Here is a 19,916-nt window from a genome sequence, read left to right as displayed (position 1 = left end):
ATTCTGCTATGCCCAGGCTGGATTACCCCTTCACAGTAAAGTCACATCTCATAAAGTCAGGGCAATGGCAGCTTCAGTAGCTTTCCTCAGATCTACACCTATTGAGGAAATTTGCAAGGCTGCTACTTTCTCCAGACGGGATGGACAGTTTGACCAAACAGTGTTACAAAATTTATTCTCCTAAGTTGCCAACACTCCCACCATCCCATTCTGGTTAGCTTGGAGGTCACCCACATGTGAGAATAGCCTGCCTGCTTGTCCTGGGATAAAGCACAGTTACTTACCGTAACAGGGACAGCAGGCAGCTATTCTCACAACTCACCCACCTCCCCTGGTTGGCTTCTCTGCTAGCTATCTGAACTGAGGAGACGCGCCCTGTGCTGGGCGGGAAGGCACTCGCGCATGCGTGGTGCGGGCGATTCGAAACTTCTAGTTTCTTCAAGCAAGTCTGCTTGTGAGGCGTTCGCATCGGAGCTCCGTCGGATGACGTCACCCACATGTGAGAATAGCTGCCTGCTGTCCCTGGATAACACCTGTTATGGTAAGTAACTGTGCTTTTTCTACCTTTTGTTGTGTGGTAATTTTTCAAATCATGTTGGTCCCCTGTTGGTCTGGTTGTCTTCTGATCAGGCTCTCTTTCTTTCTCCATGCTAACCATCCACCTTCCATATATGTCCTCCCCTGGAGGTCTGGCATATTTCCTTTTGTTCATCTCCATCCCCCCGCAGCTGCAGCAATGGACCCCACCATCCACAGATCCATCTCTCCTTTTCTCAACTACCCTTTCATCCAGCATCTCTCTTCTGTGTCCCTGTCCCTATTCTTCTCTCCAGTATTGTCCCCCTTATGTCCCTGTTTCTATGCTCCCTCCCTGCCCAGCATCTTATCTCTCCCCATATCCAGCTTCTTCTTTCGCTCTTTCTTACCTCCTGTATCTCCTTCCCCAGGTACAGGCTTTCTCCTACTGTCTCTCCTGCCATCCTGCACCATGCCCACCTACTTTGGAGCAGTATCTGTCCCCCTTGTGGTCTTGCATTTCTCTCTCCCGCTTTCCATTAGTCCAGCACTTCTCCTTTGCTTTCCTCCCCCTCTTTTTTGGTTTGGTCTCTCTTTTCCCTTCACTTCACCCCAGGTCTTGCATCTCCCCTCCCCTCTCTTACTCCTTCCTCCTCCTCCCTCTGCACAGGCCTGCCTCCTGCCATGAAGGCACTCTTCCTCCTCCTCTCCGCCGTGAAGGCCTGCTCTCCCCGCAAAGGCCTGCTCCCCCCACCGTGAAGGCACTCTTCCTCTTCCTCCTCCTTCCCGCCGAAGGCCTACTCCCCCCGCAAGCCTGCATGTTCCCCCAGCTTCCCCGCACTTACTTTAAGCAGCTAATACAGCAGCCTGCAGGATCGCTGCTGCTGTAGCAATCCCTGCAGCTGCCCATCATCCTCAACGGCACGTTCTCTCTGCCACGATCCTGCCCTTGACGTCAGGTAAGAGCGGGGAAGATGCAGACCTTTCTGACTGACCCTCCCCCTCAAGCAGGAGCGGCAGCGGACGGCCAGAAAGAGGCAGCGCTGCCGCTTCTGCTTTAGGAAGGCACAGGGGAAGGGTCGGTCATTGAATCGGGAGGCCGATTTTTTTTTTTTTTTTTTTAATTGAATCGATTCAAATCGGTGAATTGATTTGAATCGGGCAGCAGTATCCTGCAGGCTTGGGCTACTGGTTGGGCTTTGCCCAGCATCTGATGGAGTGATTCATAGTCTCTCCTGCAGGGCACTCGGACCTGGCGGTCACAGTACAAACCACTATACACTGATTGTTGGATATTCAGGCCATAGAACTGGTCCCACCTGAAGTCTTGGGCCTAGGCAGATTCTCCATTTACTTTCTCGTGCCAAAGCAAAGCTCAGCGGGGGGCCTTCCCTCTTGCCAAGTCACTGTAGGATCTGCCAATCTCAATCTCGCCCCCCTCTGGATACTTCTTGATTTTAAGGGGTGGGATCAAGACCAGCAGAGCCTATAGTGACTTGGGAAGAGGGAAAGCCCTCGTGGTGTCTGGCTTCTTCATTGCCAGCTGGTTTAGCGGGACCAAGACCGAAGGCAGGGCTCATCACAATCCAGATGCACCGCTGACTCCTCACTTCTTCTCCTCCTGGCGACTGGCAAACAGCATAGACGGCTGCCATTGCAGCTGCCAGGAGGAATTGTTTGCTCAGGTTACACACACCCTCAGTTCTTTCTTCCATCTCTGGAGGAGGCCATGGAAATAATTACCAAACGCAAAAGTGTAGTTTAAACATTCAAGGCCTTGGGAGTTCTTGGCGTCTTACTAACTGGTAGGAAACCAACCAAGAATCTCCCCGAACCACAAGCGACAGACCACTTTATTGGGATTATGACATCATCAGTTAATTCATTATTAAACATACATAGTTGGTACATCTTCCAATTAAATTACAATTACTTCATTAAGATCCAGTGATAAACTGTATACTCCAGCAATGTTCTATTGGGTAGTTTCAAGTCATATGGTTTATCCCAGGACAAGCAGGCAGCCTATTCTCACATATGGGTGACGTCATCGACGGAGCCAGTATGCAGAAGCCTCGCAAGCAGACTTGCTTGTAGAAACTCAGAAGTTTTGAGACAGCCGCACCGCGCATGCGCGAGTGCTTTCCCGCCCAGCACAGGGCAAGTCTCCTCAGTTCTCAGTTTTCTGCGGAGCCTAGAAGTCTGTCTTTGACTCTCTGTGTTTAACTTACTTACTTTGTGCCTTCTCTCACCGTGGTTTGTGTTAGTTTTCTTCACGAATCGCTGTGTTCTTTTATTTCTAGTTTAAAAAAAAAATTAATTTTCTTCCGCTCAGCCGCAGCCCAGGGGTTTTGACTTTGCGGCGGCTATTTTCCCTCCTATGTCCTGGCCAGCAATGGGCTTCAAGAAGTGTAGCCAGTGCTAGCGTGCGATTTCCATCAACCGAAGTTGTGCGAGCGCTATGCTACTCTTCAACCTTGTGCCCATAAACGTCGTCAAATTTTAGTGGAGAAGCTTTTCGGGATGGATTCTTCAGTCACACTCTCGTCTTCGAAAGTGGCCTCAGGTCCACCTTCTACTGAGGGTACTCCTGCCTCCATGACTCTGACCTCGAGCATCATCAAACCTTCCTCGTTTACGGCGGCTCTTGCTTTGAGTACACTGGCTGTATCTTCCCCTGGTTCCTTAGGTCAGATAGCTCAGCAGAAAGTTCTAGCGGTGGTAATCAAGGTTGCTAAGACTTCCAAGTTGAAGCACATTTCCACTGCCACTTTGGAACCTCCAGCCAAAGCAGGTGGTCCGGTTTCAGACATGGATCCATCCTTGCCGGCTTCTTTCCAGACCATGTTAGAGTAGCAGTTCATTCAATTCCTAACTAATATGGGACCCAAAGCTAGTTACTCTAATCCAGCCTGGGCATTCTGCAGATTCCCGCGAGGTTGAGCCTCTTCCTATGCCTCCGGCTGAAGCTACACACTCTATGCAGGGAGCAGAGTCTCTGCGGAGTGTCTGGTCTGGCATCTATGCATTTGAAGCAAGGAGTAGATTCTTTGCAAGTGCCTCAACAGGAATCCTCACACTCCATACAAAGAGCAGAGTCTTTGGGAGTGCCTTGAGATTCCTCCACCAAGCCTCCTGAGCTTCGATCTACAGCTTCTAGCCCCATCCATTCCTTGTTGGCAACGTCTGCTTCCATCTCCGAAGCCAAGTCTCCTCGATCTCGAGACCTGCTTCCAGGCACCACTCTCGTCGTCGATCGAGACCTACCTCGAGGAATACCTGCAGGCATAGCTCTTCTTCCAAGGAGCGTCCTTCTTCAACTAAGCCTTGATCTACACCTTCCAGCTCTACTAGACCTACGACTCCTCGATCGAGGTCTCCGCTTCCAGACCTCAAGGACTCAGCGGCTTCTGTTGCTTCGTCCAAAACTCCTTATTCTTTTGATGACTATTTTCCTGCCGAAGCTTCATCTTTAACCCAAGCTGCCTCGAGGCAAGGCATTAGCAGATCAGCTATCTTTCTCTTCTTTTCTTCGTCAGATGGCTGCTGACTTGGACCTTCAGTTAGATGCTGGTTCTAAATACTCTGAGGAGTACCTCGAAGTCATGCATCTTCCTCAACCTCCTGCAGAGTCATTTAAGCTTCCCCTTCATAAGCTTTTGTCTCAGACTTTTACATGATGCCTGGAGACTCCTTAGGCAATTCCCGCTGTTCCAGGCAAGTTGGACTCCAGGTATAAAACGCTACATTGCAAAGGATTTGAGAATTCGCAGTTGTCTCATCAGTCCCTGCTTGTGGAGTCCTCCTTGAAGAGAGCCCATCCTTCCAGAGTTTATGCTACTGTTCCTCCTGGAAGGGAAGGGAAAACCATGGACAAGTTTGGACGTCGCCTTTATGCCATGATGTCCTCTAAAGTCCTCAATTATAATTTTCATTATGTCATTTATTTCAAGTTCCTCATTGATCTTCTTCCAAAATTTCTCAGCTATTTAGATACACAAAAGCACTTCGAATTTCAAGAAGTCATACCTACTCTTGTCACAACTCAGATTACATCTTCTCCAGTTTTCGTATGATGCCTTTGAGTTGTCTGCCAGGGCGTCTGTTGTTCTGTAGCAATGTGCTGCCTAGCCTGGCTTCGCACCATAGACATGGACCCTAATCATCAGGACCGCTTAGCTAATATTCCTTGTGCAGGCAATGACCTCTTCGATGAATCTATCGAGGCTGCCACCAAGAAATTGTCTGAACATGAAAAATCTTTTGCATCTATTGTCAGACCAAAGCCTAAGCCAGCTCCTGCACGCCCTCCTCCAATTTTCCAGAGACATTTTAATCCGAGAGCGGCTTCTTACAGTCCGCCTCTCAAGAAGCAGCAGAATCAGAAGCAACAGAAATCTCAACCTTCTGCATCTAAGGCTATGCAGCCTTTTTGACTGTTTAAAACAGAGCATAACCTCCACCGTTCTGTCTCTGTCTTCTCTTCCCCTCATTAAAGTCTGCTCTCCATTGGAGGTCGTCTCCATCATTTTTATCTTCGATGGGAGATAATTACATCCGACCTCTGGGTGCTGTCAATCATCAGAGAAGGATACTCTCTTCATTTCACTCAGGTTCCACCAGAGCTTCCTTCAAGAGAGCATCCTTCCAGTTCATCCCAGACCGCCCTTCTTCTTCAGGAAGCTCAAGCTCTGCTTCGTCTCCATGCCGTCGAACCAGTTCCTTCGGAACAGCAGAACAGGGGTTTTTACTCCCGTTACTTCCTTGTTCCGAAGAAGACAGGCGATCTGCGCCCCATTCTGGATCTCAGGGTTCTCAACAAATTTTTAGTCAAAGAAAAATTTTGCATGTTGTCCCTAGCAACCCTTTATCCCTTTCTAGATCAGAACGACTGGTTATGCTCTCTGGATCTTAAGGAGGCTTATACTCGTATTCCCATTTATCCGGCCTCCCGTCAATATCTCAGATTTTGGGTGGGGAATCTGCATTATCAATACAGAGTGCTACCCTTTGGCCTGGCTTCATCTCCCAGAGTCTTCACCAAGTGCTTGGTAGTAGTAGCAACAGATCTAAGAAACCATGGTCTTCAGGTGTTTCCCTACCTAGACGACTGGCTCATCAAGGATTCCACATCTCAGGGGGTTTTTGTAGCGACCCAACGGACTACGTAGTTCTTACAAAGTTTGGGATTCGAAATCAGTTTTCCCAAATCACAACTTCAGCCCCCTCGGAATCTACAATTCATCGGAGCTGTTCTGGATACTATCCAACTCAGTATTCCTTCCTTAACAACTTCAGGAAGCTCTCCTTCAACTCTGTCACGCAGTGTCTTCCTGCTCTTCAATCTCAGCGAGACACATGATGGTACTACTAGGTCACATGGCCTCCACAGTACACGTGACTTCTTTTGCCAGACTTCATCTCAGAATTCCTCAGTGGACCCTGGCATCTCAGTGGACGTAGGTTTGCGACCCACTTTCTCAACACATAGTAGTCACTCTTTCCTTGAAGCAGTCTCTCCGCTGGTGGATGCTCTCTTCCAATCTCTCCAGAGGCTTACTGTTTCAACCACCCCCGATCAGAAGGTCCTCATAACAGATTCCTCGATCTACGCTTGGAACGCTCATCTCGATGGTCTCCGTACTCAAGGCCTCCTGGACCAGTATGAATCGTTGGTGTCACATCAATCTGTTGGAACTCAGAGCAATCTTCAATGCTCTCAAAACTTTTCAACATCTTCTTCACGACCAGGTAGTCCTCATTTGGACGGACAAACAAGTTGCCATGTACTATGTCAACAAACAGGGAGGGATGGGATCTTCTTCCCTTTGTCAAGAAGCTCTGAAGGTTTGGGACTGGGCAATCCATCACAACACCTTCCTCAAAGCCGTCTACATCCAAGGGGCTAAAAATTGCTTAGCGGACAACTTGAGTCGTCTTCTGCAACCTCACGAATGGACACTGCATTCCTCGCCTCTACATCACATTTTTTCACAGTGGGGAACGCCTCAGATAGATCTCTTTGCAGTTCCCCAAAACCACAAACTGCCTCAGTTCTGCTCCAGGATATACTCTCCTCATCGCCTCGAGGCAGATGCTTTTCTTCTGGAATGGACAAATCTTTTCCTCTATGCATTCCCTCCTTTTCCTCTCATTCTCAAGACTCTGGTCAAATTGAAGAACGATTATGCCACCATGATTCTGATTGCTCCTCGGTGGCCGAGACAACCTTGGTACTCCCTTCTACTTCATCTCAGCAGCAGGGAGCCATGTCCTCTGCCAGTTTTTCTGTCTCTGCTTACACAGAGTCAAGGATCTCTACTTCATCCCAACCTGCAGTCTCTACACCTGACAGCTTGGTATCTCTCAACATAACTCCTCTTCAGTTTTTTCATCCTGTAAGAGACATTTTAGAGGCTTCTAGGAAGCCTACCACTAGACAGTGCTACCACCAAAAATGGACTAGATTTTCTATGTGGTGCATCTCTCGTGATAAGGAGCCTCAACATTCCTCCTTATCTTCTGTGCTAGATTATCTTTTGTACTTATCCACCTCTGGCCTCAAGTCTACATCAATTCGAGTCCATCTCAGTGCAATTGCTGCTTTCCATCAGCCTATTGAAGGGAAACCCCTCTCTGCTCATCCGGTGGTTTCCAGATTCATGAAAGGACTTTTCAATGTCAAACCTCCTCTCAAACCGCCTCCAGTGATTTGGGATCTCAATGTTGTTCTTGCTCAATTGATGAAGCCTCCATTTGAACCAATGTCTACGGCTCATCTGAAGTATCTCAGTTGGAAAATGGTGTTTCTCATTGCCCTCACATCTGCTCGAAGAGTCAGTGAGCTGCAAGCTTTAGTTGCTGATCCACCTTTCACTGTTCCATCATGACAAAGTGGTCCTTCGTACTAATCCTAAATTCCTACCTAAAGTGGTTTCAGAATTTCTTCTCAACCAATCCATTGTTCTTCTAGTTTTTTTTCCAAAGCCTAACTCTCACCCTGGAGAATCAGCTCTTCATACTTTGGACTGTAAACGTGCTTTGGCCTTCTATTTGCAACGCACCAAACCACACAGAACTGCTCCTCAACTTTTTGTCTCCTTCGATCCGAACAGGTTGGGACATCCAATCTCTAAGCGTACCATCTCCAACTGGATGGCTGCTTGTATTTCTTTCTGCTATGCCCAGGCTGGATTACAACTACAGAGTCGAGTCACAGCCCATAAAGTCAGAGCAATGGCAGCTTCAGTAGCTTTCCTCAGATCTACACCTATTGAGGAAATTTGCAAAGCTGCTACTTGGTCCTTGGTTCATACTTTCACTTCTCACTATTGTCTGGATGTTTTCTCCAGACGGGATGGCCATTTTGGCCAGAGAGTATTACAAAATTTATTCTCCTAACTTGCCAATGCTTCCACCATCCCATTCTGGTTAGCTTGGAGGTCACACATATGTGAGAATAGGCTGCTTGTCCTGGGATAAAGCACAGTTACTTACCGTAACAGTTGTTATCCAGGGACAGCAGGTGGCTGTTCTCATAACCCACCCACCTCCCCTGGTTGGCTTCTCTGCTAGCTATCTGAACTGAGGAGATGCGCCCTTCGCTGGGCGGGAAGGCAGTCGCGCATGCTCAGTGTGGGTGTCTCAAAATTTCTGAGTTTCTACAAGCAAGTCTGCTTGCGAGGCTTCCGCATCCGGGCTCCATCGATGATGTCACCCATATGTGAGAATAGCTGCCTGCTGTCCCTGGATAACAACTGTTACGGTAAGTAACTGTGCTTTCTCGTTAATCATATGTCATTCGTAATTTTCCCTTGCAACAAAAATGACTTAGTTTTCACATGCTATTGGTTTCACCCCTGTCAGCAATAGAGGGTGTTACAACATGTTCACTTAGACCATAATGACCTACTAGGACTCATTTATTTCCAATCTTACAGGAATCTGACAGGAAATAGCAGCTGTGACATACATCTATTTTAAAACTTTAACATTTGCTAACCAAGCAATATTATTTTTACTGTAACTCTGAATTATTTCTATATATATTAATGTCTTTTGGTACTGTTGGCGATGTCACGAGCTCAACTTGCTTCTACACCGGGCATTCTGGTCAGTTTAGACGCTGCAAAAGCATTTGACCAAGTGAATTGGTCCTACCTTTTTAAGGTATTGGAATACATGGGAGTGGGGGGCTGGTTCTGGTCATCTTTGCGGGTGTTATACTCTTCTCCAACAGCTTCCCTATTAGTAAATGGTATATTGACACGTACATTTCCAGTAGGTCGGGGAACTCGTCAGGGATGCCCTTTGTCCCCACTACTCTTTCTTCTTTACCTAGACCCTCTTTTACGTACCATACTGAGGGATGATGTTATAGTCGGGTTGATGGAGGGCTCTTCTCAATTACGAGTGCTAGCTTTTGCAGACGACATACTGCTTACTCTCGCTCAGCCACATCATTCTCTGATGCATGCTTTAGAAATCCTGGATGAATTCCACTTATATTCTGGACTGACGTTGAATAAACAGAAATCACTGGTACTTCCTCTACAGCCCTCACTTTGTGATTCTTGGCCAGGCCCCTTTCCTCTTGTTTGGGCTCCATCTTCCATTCGATATCTGGGAATCCTCTTACCCAGGGATTTGACTACACTATATTCACTCAATGTTTTGCCATTGCTCTCCTGAACTGAACAACGATTGCAGGCCTGGAGATCCTATCCATTGACATTAATGGGCAGGATCGCTTTGTACAACATGATGATGATCCCACATTGGCTCTATGTCTTACAAACTTTGCCCATTTTTTTGTTATGCAAACATCTCCGGCAACATCACCGTTCATTGTCACGATTCTTATGGGGGGGTAAGAGATCCCGGATTACTCTAAAAAATTTAACTTTACCTACCTCTCAAGGGGGTCTGGGTCTACTACATTTGGGGAGGTTTAATGAGGCTTGCTTAATCCGGCATTTGAATGACTGGTTCTGTGGCATATCCTACTTTACGGCCACGGAGGTGGAATGTTTAGCATTCGCCCCCTACCACTTTAGTTACCTATTTCATGTTCGTTGCCTTCCCAAACGGGAGGACAATTATGGTGATATGTTTCTCCTTCCCCTGCGTAGGCTTTGGAAGTCTCTCTGCCAGCGATTGGCTATTAGACATGATATAACCCTATGTCTTCCGGTGGCTGGTAATGGAGACTTTTTCCCGGGTATGGATAAGGGTGCCCAGGCCTGGTGGACAGGGAGGAGATTATTTTATTTGTTTCATGTATTACAATCTAATGGAACCATACAGTCTTTTCAAACGTTATGTGACTCTTCTATTCTAGAGCCAGCTGACTGGTTCACATATAAACAGTTACATCATTATATCAGTACCTTGTCTGGTTCAGCATTGAAAGGTACCATCCAGGACAAATTGTCAGAAGCCTTTTGTTTAACTGCTCAGGAACCTATACCATTGCGTTCCCATCACAGATTTCTACAGGACTTGGCTGGAGAATTGGACTATGCTTCATTGGCCTCAAAATGGACTCAAGACTTGCGGATTACCATTTCGATGGATATACTAAAACGGAGTTTTTCATTGGGAATGAAACTTTTGGTATCTGCAGCAGAAAAGGAACGTTATTACAAGTTTCTGGTCCGGGCGTATTTTGCCCCGGTCCGAGCCTTTCGGGCACATGTGAGTTCTACTGATTGTTGCCCGAAGTGTGCAGCCCCGAGAGCTTCTTTGGGCCATATGTTTTGGCTGTGTCCGGGAATACAGGCTTACTGGAAACGTGTTTGCTTACATGTTCAATCCATCTGGAACTGTACCTTGCAGCCTACGAACACATTTTTATTTACATTAAAACTTACTTTGATGCCCCTCCGTCCAGGCGCTGCGGCGTTTGTCCACAAGGCTATCTTCATGGGACTTAAGACTATTCTTCAATGCTGGCTGTCTCCACACACTCCAACTGTTTCCCATTGGCGCACACAAATGATCCAGTTGGCGGGCTATGAACGTTTGTCCATTGCGGATATGAACTCTAAATCTGGCTCCTTATATTTACGTTGCTGGATGCCCTTTTGTTCTACCCTAACACCGGTAGTACGCAGTAAATTGTTGAATTGACCTGAACCTTGTTTGAGGCTGTTCCCATGGGAGGGTGGGTGGGTGAGTGGGAGATTGGGTGGTTGGGGGGGGGGGGTTTGGGTTACGGAGTTGCTGTTTAGGTAACATGTTTGATGGACTGGTCGATCTTGTGTTTGTTCTATATTTGGAAACCTAATAAAAAAGATTTAAATATAATGTCTTTTTAGGTTTCCCCGGCAAAGGGTGTTTCATACATATTAGGTTAGCCCCCCCCACACACACTTTATATCCTGTTTTATACAATTATTGCCATCAGAATCAGCTGCCTGCCTTGCATTTCCAGACCCCTGGTAGGTTTAATTTTTGTTTTTGCTTTCTTGGTTTTTTTTAGCTAGAAAAATATTCAACTGTATACTCAAATATAAACCAAGACCCTCATTTTTGAGCCCAAAATCTCAGTTTATATTCGAGTATGTATGGTAATCAGGAAGTGCATTGCCTGTTTTTCAGCCTACTGGGTCTGGGAAGTAGGACTACATTTTGAAAAGTTGGCTGTGCGCAGAGTTCTTCTGCGTTATTTAGAGGTCACAAATGAGTTTCAGCCCTCTGACCATCTCTTTGTGCTGACTCATTCCTTTATGCAGGGTGCTGCTGTTTCCAGGGCCACTGTTTCCAGATGAATCCATAAGGCCATTTTGTCATCCTATATTCTATGCGGTAAACAGTCTCCTGTTTCTGTTAAGGTGCTTTCAACCAGGAGTATGGTCTCCTCGTGGGCCAAGGCGAGGGCGATCTCCCCTGTGGAGATTTGTAGGGCAGCTACTTGGTCCATTCTGCACACGTTTGCCAAATTTTATAGAGTGGATGTGGCTGCAAGACAGGACTCTGCCTTTTGGGTCCTCGATTTTGAAGGTTGGTGCATTCAGCCTACCCTAGGTGTTTGCGACTGACTACTTTTGTACATCCCACATGTCTAGAATGACTCACTTATTATGTCCTTACCTTGATAATATATTTTTCAGTAGATATGTGAGTTATTCTAGACTCCCACCCTGTCCTTCCTGTGCCTGCCTACTGTCTCATTCTGCTTATGCTTCTTCAAGTTTGATTCTTGGATGCCTTTCAGTCCTTTTTGGGCCTTGAAGAATTCTGTATATATTTTCTGAGTGCATGCAAGGGTCCTTCCTGAGCTCCTTTGATGCTTCCATCTGAAATTTGTTGTTCTAATGTTTATTCTTTGAGTAGAACAATTGATTCTTGGGAATGTTCCCATTGGTGATTCTACTTCTTCTGTTGATGGATCTCTTTATGCTTGGTTACTAGCTACAGGTGGCAGTAGAGCTCCCTAAGACATAGAGGAGAGTCGCAGAAAAAATCCAGAATGGATTCCTTCTGCAGATGGCTTGTGGCCATTGGGAGATAACCCACATGACTCGCCTATCTACTGGAAAAAATATTATCAAGGTAAGGACATAATCTGCTTTTATCATTTTTTTTTATTTTTTTCACAATTTTCATCATTTTTTCAGTTCATAAATTTTTAAAAAGATTTTTAGCACAAAATTGGACTTTTTAATGCATACCGTTTAATTTTACATATTTATTTTGTAGATTAATGTACATTAAATTGATTTTGGATGCATTAATTTGTTTAAGATACACTAGGGAACCTAATATCACTGAGGAAAGCACATTCCTTTGAGGGCCTTTTTCTAAATGGTGTTAATGCAGGCTGGCGAGGTAAATGTTTTGATGCTCATAGAATTCCTATGAGCGTCAGAGCATTTACCTTGCTGACCTGCACTAAAAACTAATAGTGCCTTTTAGTAAAACCCCAGTGTATATCTTTAAAATATGGGTTATTAATACTATTTTATTATCATGTGACTTTTAAACTCCTGAAAACATCCAGATTTGGAAATTAGAACATAACCTCTCTGTGTTCCAAGGTCAGGAAGGAAAGTGAAGCAGTTCTGTTTTTCAAGAGAATATTTGTTCTTTCTAGTCATGACCTGGAACTTGCCTCTGATGTTTGTATTTCTTAGCTATGTAGTTTATTGTAGCTGTTGATTAGCAGACAGACCATATTAAAATATGTTGCTGTTGAAATTATTCCAGATTTTCAACAATAGTGTTCATTTGGCTTCATTGAGTTGGGAAGCTTAAACATTATGCACTCCAGAGCTTACTTATTGCTGGAAAGAGAATATCTAGAACTTAAGGAAGCAGACCTTCATGTGAGTATACTGTGCCTTTAAAATATTAGTTTTATTGGGCAGTAATTTAACTTCTAAAATGTACATATGAGGGTTGTTCAAGAAGTATCGGACCTTAATTTTTCTTGCATAAACAAATAATGCTAGGGAGATGTGGTTTGGTGCACGTATGTAGGTGACCCTGATGCGCATACTTGAATTTTTTCCCGCCTACAGAAGCCATCAGTCGCTGGCAAATCGCTGATGAGTGAGGAAGTGTAAGTGAGTGCCATCCGATTTTCTTTTTTTTTTTTTTCTTTTTTTTTTATAAATCTTTATTGATTTTTCAAGTAGTAACAGTGCAATACATATGAATCTGAACTTATATTCAAATATATTTTATTGAGCTCATCAAGAAAATCAAATACACAAAAGGAACTGCAAACAAGCTCAAATTTTGTTGTACAATACTCCATCACAACTCTCCCCCCCCCGTCCCCCCATATCCCCCCCACCCTCAGGTCCTCCTCCCAAGTACAACTCCAACATATGCAATGAGATAATACAACCAATACAGGCATACCAACATAGCGATACATAGCGATACAGAGAGATATAGAATCAACAGTTAAGCAATCGTCTGCGAGCCAAGGGAGTCATGGTAGTCCAAAAGGGATCCCAGGTGCGTTGAAAAACGCACCCTGGGAGAGAGGAAAAGTCCGTCACAAGGTAAATGATGTCTATAGATTCCCCTTTATCCACCTGGCTGTTCACCCCCTCAAAGAAGTACAATAAGTTTGTGAGGCATGACCTGCCCTTGCAGAAGCCATGTTGACTCGGTTTTAGCTGCCCATTTTTTTCGGTGTGTTCACAGATGCTGTCTTTAATCAGTGCCTCCATCATCTTTCCCGGGACTGAGGTCAGGCTCACCGGCCTGTAGTTTCCTGGGTCACCCCTTGAGCCCTTCTTGAAGATGGGCGTAACATTGCTATTTTCCAATCCTCCGGGATCTCTCCAGTTTTTAAGGATAGGTTGTATATCTGTCGAAGTGGCTCCGCTATTTCATTTTTTAGTTCCTTGAGTACCCTTGGGTGAATGCCGTCCGGACCTGGCGATTTGTCGCTCTTTAGTCTGTCTATCTGCCTGAGTACATCTTCTTGGCAAGTAGAAGTCAGTGCTCAGTAATGAGTAGAAAAGTCAGATACTCAGATTTCTTTTGAGGAACGGAGACACGTTATCAAAGATAATTTTAAGACTACAGTATAAGGCAGTGGTCTCAAACTCACGGCCTGCCAGGTACTATTTTGAGGCCCTCGATATGTTTATCATAATCACAAAGGTAAAATAAAACAGTTTCTTGATCATATGTCTCTTTAGTTATAAATTACAATATTATTATTAAGACTTAGCCAAAAGGAAAGATTTATTAACTATAAAGAGTTTTACCTCATGCAAAATTGTCATTTCTTTAATAAGACATTAATTATTTATTCTGAGGCCAAGTACCTACAAATCCAAAATGTGGCCCTGCAAAGGGTTTGAGTTTGAGACTAGAGAATGACACGGTGGCGGTTTACCCGCGGCTACCGCGTTTAGCCGTGGGTAACCCGCCAGAACGGGGAAAGAAAAATAGCAGTCGCTGCGGGGACGGGGACAAGGCCATTCACCGCCCCGGTGAATGATCTTGTCTCCGCAGTGAGGTATCAAGGGTCGCGCGGTCCCCGCAGCCACCGCTCGCCCATAGCGTTTAGCCAGCTCCCTCCCTCCACCTCACCTTATATTTCGAGTTTGCCGGCTTCCTTTTTCTCGAGCCGCACGCGTTCAAAAAGCTGTGCACACGCGGCTGCGCGAGTCAATCAATCTTCTCCTCTGATGCAACTGGAAACAGGAAGTTGCAGGAGAGGAGAAGTTTGATTGACTCGCGCAGCCGCACGTGCACGGCTTTTTGAACGCGTGTGGCTCGGGAAAAAGGAAGCCGGCAAACTCGGAATATAAGATGAGGTGGAGGGAGGGTGGGGGCTGCTGGATATTTCATAGATCTTTAATACATAAATACTTCATTACCTTGCCATAATAATTCCATTGTGTGTTAGGTGCTACGGATTCAGGTTCGAGTCCTAGCGACGATGAGTTAAAGATCCCAAAAGAAGCCAACTTCTAAATCCAGTGGTTAGAGCTACACTCCTTGTGACCCTGGGCAAGTCACTTAATCCCTATTGCTTCTGACACAATGGGCAGTTCCAAAGACCAATACTGGCCAATGTCAAAGACAGGATGCTGGGCTTGATAGACCCTTAGTCTCACCTAGTGCATCACTTCTTTGGTTCCTCTGTTTTTAGTGATCAACAAAGTTCTATGTTTCTAATATCACCCTAATTCTGTTATCATTGGACTAGATATTCAAAATGATTTAAATGGCCAGGACAGGCTCCTGGCTGTTCAAATCATCTGTCCAGGGCTAACCAGGCATTTTCAATCTTCATGTTCAGCCCAAATGGTGTCACACAATTCAGCAAAAATACCCAATGTTGTTCCTCATAATTTAAATATTGCTCATAGAAGGAACAACATTGGATATTTTTGCAAATGGAAGTTGGAGGGTTAATTCCCTTGAAACAGCCAATTGAGTGAAACATGAATTCATGCTGGGACGCAAGATAGGTTGAATTTGTTGAAAGGCTAAAAGGCTCTGATGACCCAAACAAGGTTCTCTACTTTCTCCAGTACATATATAAGCTAATTGTTATGCAGTGCCAGACTGCAAGCTGTTTTCTTATGCAGTTGATACAGTCTTTTCATGCTTGTTCTAGTCCAGGCTGATTGTGTTAAATTCCAATGTTATCGACTTGGGCTACTGTTAAGAAGTGTTATTTAACTATTAACCCCAGTCATTGGAAACTAGGTCACATTGCATAAAATGAGACCTGTGCTAAAATAGTTAGTGGTAAAATAACATGAGTTGCCATACGGAACAGGTCCATCAAGCCCAGTATCCTGTTTCCAACAGTGGCTACCTCAGGTCCCAAAAACCCGGCAAGATCCCAAAAGAGTAAAACAGATTGTATGCTGTTTATCCTAGTAATAAGCAGTGGATTTCCCAAAGTCCATCTAAATATTGGCTTATGGACTTTTTAAAGGAAATTATCCACACTATTTTAAACCCTGCTAAACTAACTGCTTTCACCACATTCACTGGCAATGAATTCCAGAGTTTAATTACACATTAACCCCTGGATTCTCTAACCAGCACCCATGTTGGCAGCTGACTTAAAAGCAGCTGACTTAAAAGATCGTGTGTCAATCACACAATAGTGCCAGTTAGAGAATAGCACCTCAAGTGCCTACATAGACACAATTCACACAAAGAAAGGCGCCAGAAATATACGGTAGGTCCAGAAACCCCTGGCCTACATTTCTGGCACTTATCTTTGCCTACAACAATCCACAGTCTGCAATCAGCAGATCATGGCAGAGGAATCCCTGATCAGCTGAGCCAGCAGGATTCCCCAAAACCGTGGCTTTGGAAAATCCTGCCAGCTCAGGTGATTGGGGATTCCCTTGCTGCGATTAGCTGAACCAACAGAGCAAACACCAATTCCTCCCTCTCTCTCTCTCTCTCTCTCTCTCTCTCTCTGACCCCTCTCTCCCACCCACCTACCGACTGATTCCCCCACTACCCTTCCAAGCAGTGGCGTAGTGAGGGTGAGAGGTGCCCGGATTGGTGATGTCCCTCCTCCGCCCTCTTCTCCGCCCCACCCTTGCTGCATGCGTGAACACCCCATCCCTACCCCGTACCTCTTTTGACTTTGTAGGTATTCTTCCCTCTTTAGCAGAACTGGTTTATCATTTTAAAATCATGTATGGCACCAATGGCAAGAAAATCTATCTATATATATAAAATCGGAGGTATGTATGTGTGTATGTATGTATGTGTGTGTGTGTATGTGCTGCGATCACGCAAAAACGGCATGACCGATTTGAACGAAACTTGGTATGCAGATCCCTCACTACCTGGGGTGATATGTTCTGGGGGTCTCGCGGCCCACCTGCACACGTGGGCGGAGCTACAAACAGAAAATCAGATTTCACCCATTCATGTCAATGGAAAGGATGTAAAAAGCTGCCATTCTCACAGTAATTCCAACTATAAAACACTTTCAATGACACTATAACCACTACGGACATCGTTTCTATTCTACCACGGACACCATACATATAGAGTTTGTATGTTCTAACTGTGTTTGTAACTGTTTCCTTCATGCACCCCAGTTCATAATGTTATTACATTACATGAGTACTCACATATGCTGAACTAGGAACACAGGTTCCATTCTGAACCGGGAAAAAACTGCATGGAGTTTCTTTTCAACCTGAGTTTCCACATATTGAGTTGTTTAAATCAATACTGAAACTTTTGGATGCCACTTATTCCAACACATCTTCCTTTTCAGTTTAAGAGATTGCAAATTCCAGTGAGACTTGCATTCTCTATCACAATCAACAAATCACAGGGACAGACTATTACATACTGTGGAGTGGATTTAAGATCCCCCTGTTTTTCCCATGGACAACTCTATGTTGCTTGCTCAAGGGTGGGTTCACCCATGAATTTATATGTTCTTGCTCCTGGAGGTGAAACTAAAAATGTTGTTCATAATCAAGTTTTGTGTTAGTTGTAATGTATTCATTTTGTCAAATATTTCACATTATAATTTGAATATTGTACTTTTTATAAAGCTGTTAAAAAATAATTTCATTCACCACTATAAAGTATCTTTATTTGAATCCATTTACAGTGTTATTGCTATAATTAAATACCCGTGCAACGCCGGGGCATCAGCTAGTATAATGATAAAACAGCAACTAATTTTGCCTATTTTTATATATTAAAAAAAGTACTACATTTGAAATGTATATCACCCAGTCCATAAGGTGAATGTCCATATTGCTGTCTGTTGTTCAGCTGAGCACTGGCATTGAAACAGCAAAATGCATTTATTGCATACTTGTCCTCTGTCGGAAACATTATGGTGGTATATTAGTTGTGTTGATAAAAATTTATAAACAAAGCCCTGCCAGCTGAACATCTCTTTCTCTAGTTTAGCAGCAGGAACTTTGATTTATAAGAACGGAATAAACTAAATATTAGAGTACTAAGGCTTATATGGACGCTGCGGGGACAGTGGCGGGGCGGTGAATGGGATGGCAGTGGCGGTGACGGGGCGGTGAAAGGAATGACGGGGCGGTGCAGAGGATGGTGGGCCAGGGACGGGGCGGTGACGGGGACAGATTTTTTTCCCCGTATCATTCTCTATTTGAGACCACTGGTATAAGGTGTAACTATATTAAACTAAATATGCAAGGGAGTAAAAAATTACTTTGTACAGCTGTGATAAATAACTCAATCCACCATACTATCACAGATGAAAAAAATCATTTGTAAATTAATATGTAGTGCTCAGACCCACAAACTATTAATGTTCAATATGAAGTAAACAAAGCATAGGTTGCCCAGTTGGACCATCATAGCACGTACTTGTCTTACCACCGTTAAACTACTCAAAGATAAGAATCAAAAAAGATGTAAATAGGAACTTATCTGTTTGTATGTGATTAGATCAAAATAGGTCCAGTTGTCTGGGCTTATCCTATGCAATTTTATAAACGATATTGCTGAAGGGTTGTCTGGTAAGATTTGCCTCTTTGCGGATGATACCAAAATCTGCAATAGAGTGGAGTACAGTAATTTAAATACCAATATAATGTAGATGCGCATGAGTCGAGTCTCTTTCATTTGAAAGGAAACTGCAATGAGAGAGCATAGGATGAAATTAAGAGGTGATAGGCTCCGGAGTAATCTAAGGAAATACTTTTTTACAGAAAGGGTGGTAGATGCATGAACAGTCTCCCAGATGAGGTGGTGGAGACAGAGACTGTGTCTGAATTCAAAAGGGCCCGGGATAGGCACGTGGGATCTCAGAGAGAAAGAGATAATGGTTACTGCGAATGGGCAGACTAGATGGGCCATTTGGACTTTATCTGCCATCATTTTTCTATGTTTCTATGCGAAGCTGAGAAACACAAGTCGATCCTTTTACTCAAGTTTCGCAGTATCTTGCTTCCTCAGGAGGGAAAACTACAAAACATAAACAACCACCATAAATACAAACGCAACAACTCTCACTTCTCTCAGACCTAAATCAAAAATATACATTTACTCATACTAAACAGTCTTATAAATAATATATATCTTATTCCAGCTTGTACTCCGTGATGACAGAACAAACCAGGGCACAACCCCACAAACAATTCAGAGAAAGAGTGGCGAAAACAGACCATTTAAAACCCAAACAGGGGAACTACATCATAGTACAGAGATAAGAGCATTGGCTAAAACCATGCACACCCAGTAAGACCACAGAGGACCTAGCCATTTACAGCTGAAACCATTTGATTTCATTATTGAGCCCATCAAGGCTTAATGTATGCCAGTTAAAAATAAATGATGTGACACGTCACCAAAATACGAGGCAGCATGGAGCAGGACAGTATATCTTAACTCATTTGCCCTATGCCTCACCTCCAGCCAGTGTGGAACCAAAGATGCAGTAACCCGGCCACACCGAATACTGCTCGGATGTTCAGCTATCCTTAATTTTATAGCACGTTTTGTGTGGCCAATATACAGTTTACTTCAGGAACATATACAGTAAACTACAGCATTAGATGTACAATCCATATTAGGTAACAAAACAAATTTCTTCCCATTAGAGTTAAGGATAGTGATGTCTCTGCTGTCCCAAATAAACCCACAGTAAACGCAATGGCCACATGCTTGATGACCACTTCTATAACTGGCTCTGCACTCACGCCTCCCATGACACAGTTGTTCACACATGTTGCGTCCCCTTGTGAATGCAAATTTGGGAACATTATCAAACGTGGGTGATTTTGTAATACCAGCCAATGCTTCCTCACTATCTGGCATACCTTCCAACTATCAGCAGAAAAAGGTAAAATACACACAAGTGGATTGGCCTCTCTGGTCACTGTGGGATTAAGCAACCACTTCCTGTGGCAGTTTATTGCATGCCGCCATGTCCTGTCCTTACT

General features: G+C 44.4%; 1 protein-coding gene across 5 annotated transcripts in view; it reads left to right on the top strand.

Moving 5' to 3' along the window:
* UBE2U (ubiquitin conjugating enzyme E2 U) overlaps positions 1 to 19,916 on the top strand; it is a 355,232-nt gene that overhangs the window by 24,536 nt on the left and 310,780 nt on the right. For 2 of the 5 annotated variants that reach the window (XM_033918287.1, XM_033918269.1), the window contains exons 2-3: positions 11,932 to 12,072; positions 12,727 to 12,845. In XM_033918287.1, the coding sequence (XP_033774178.1) occupies positions 12,780 to 12,845 (66 nt within the window). In that variant the 5' untranslated portion in view covers positions 11,932 to 12,072; positions 12,727 to 12,779. Of the gene's footprint in view, positions 1 to 11,931; positions 12,073 to 12,723; positions 12,846 to 13,040; positions 13,082 to 19,916 lie in introns of those variants that run through there. The other 3 variants (XM_033918297.1, XM_033918277.1, XM_033918307.1) reach the window with 3 other exon arrangements.

Source organism: Geotrypetes seraphini, chromosome 1 (assembly GCF_902459505.1).
Source record: "Geotrypetes seraphini chromosome 1, aGeoSer1.1, whole genome shotgun sequence".
Lineage (NCBI taxonomy): Eukaryota > Metazoa > Chordata > Amphibia > Gymnophiona > Dermophiidae > Geotrypetes > Geotrypetes seraphini.
The sequence above is the reverse complement of the archived record's forward strand: the minus strand, read 5'-3'. Positions and strand labels throughout refer to the sequence as shown.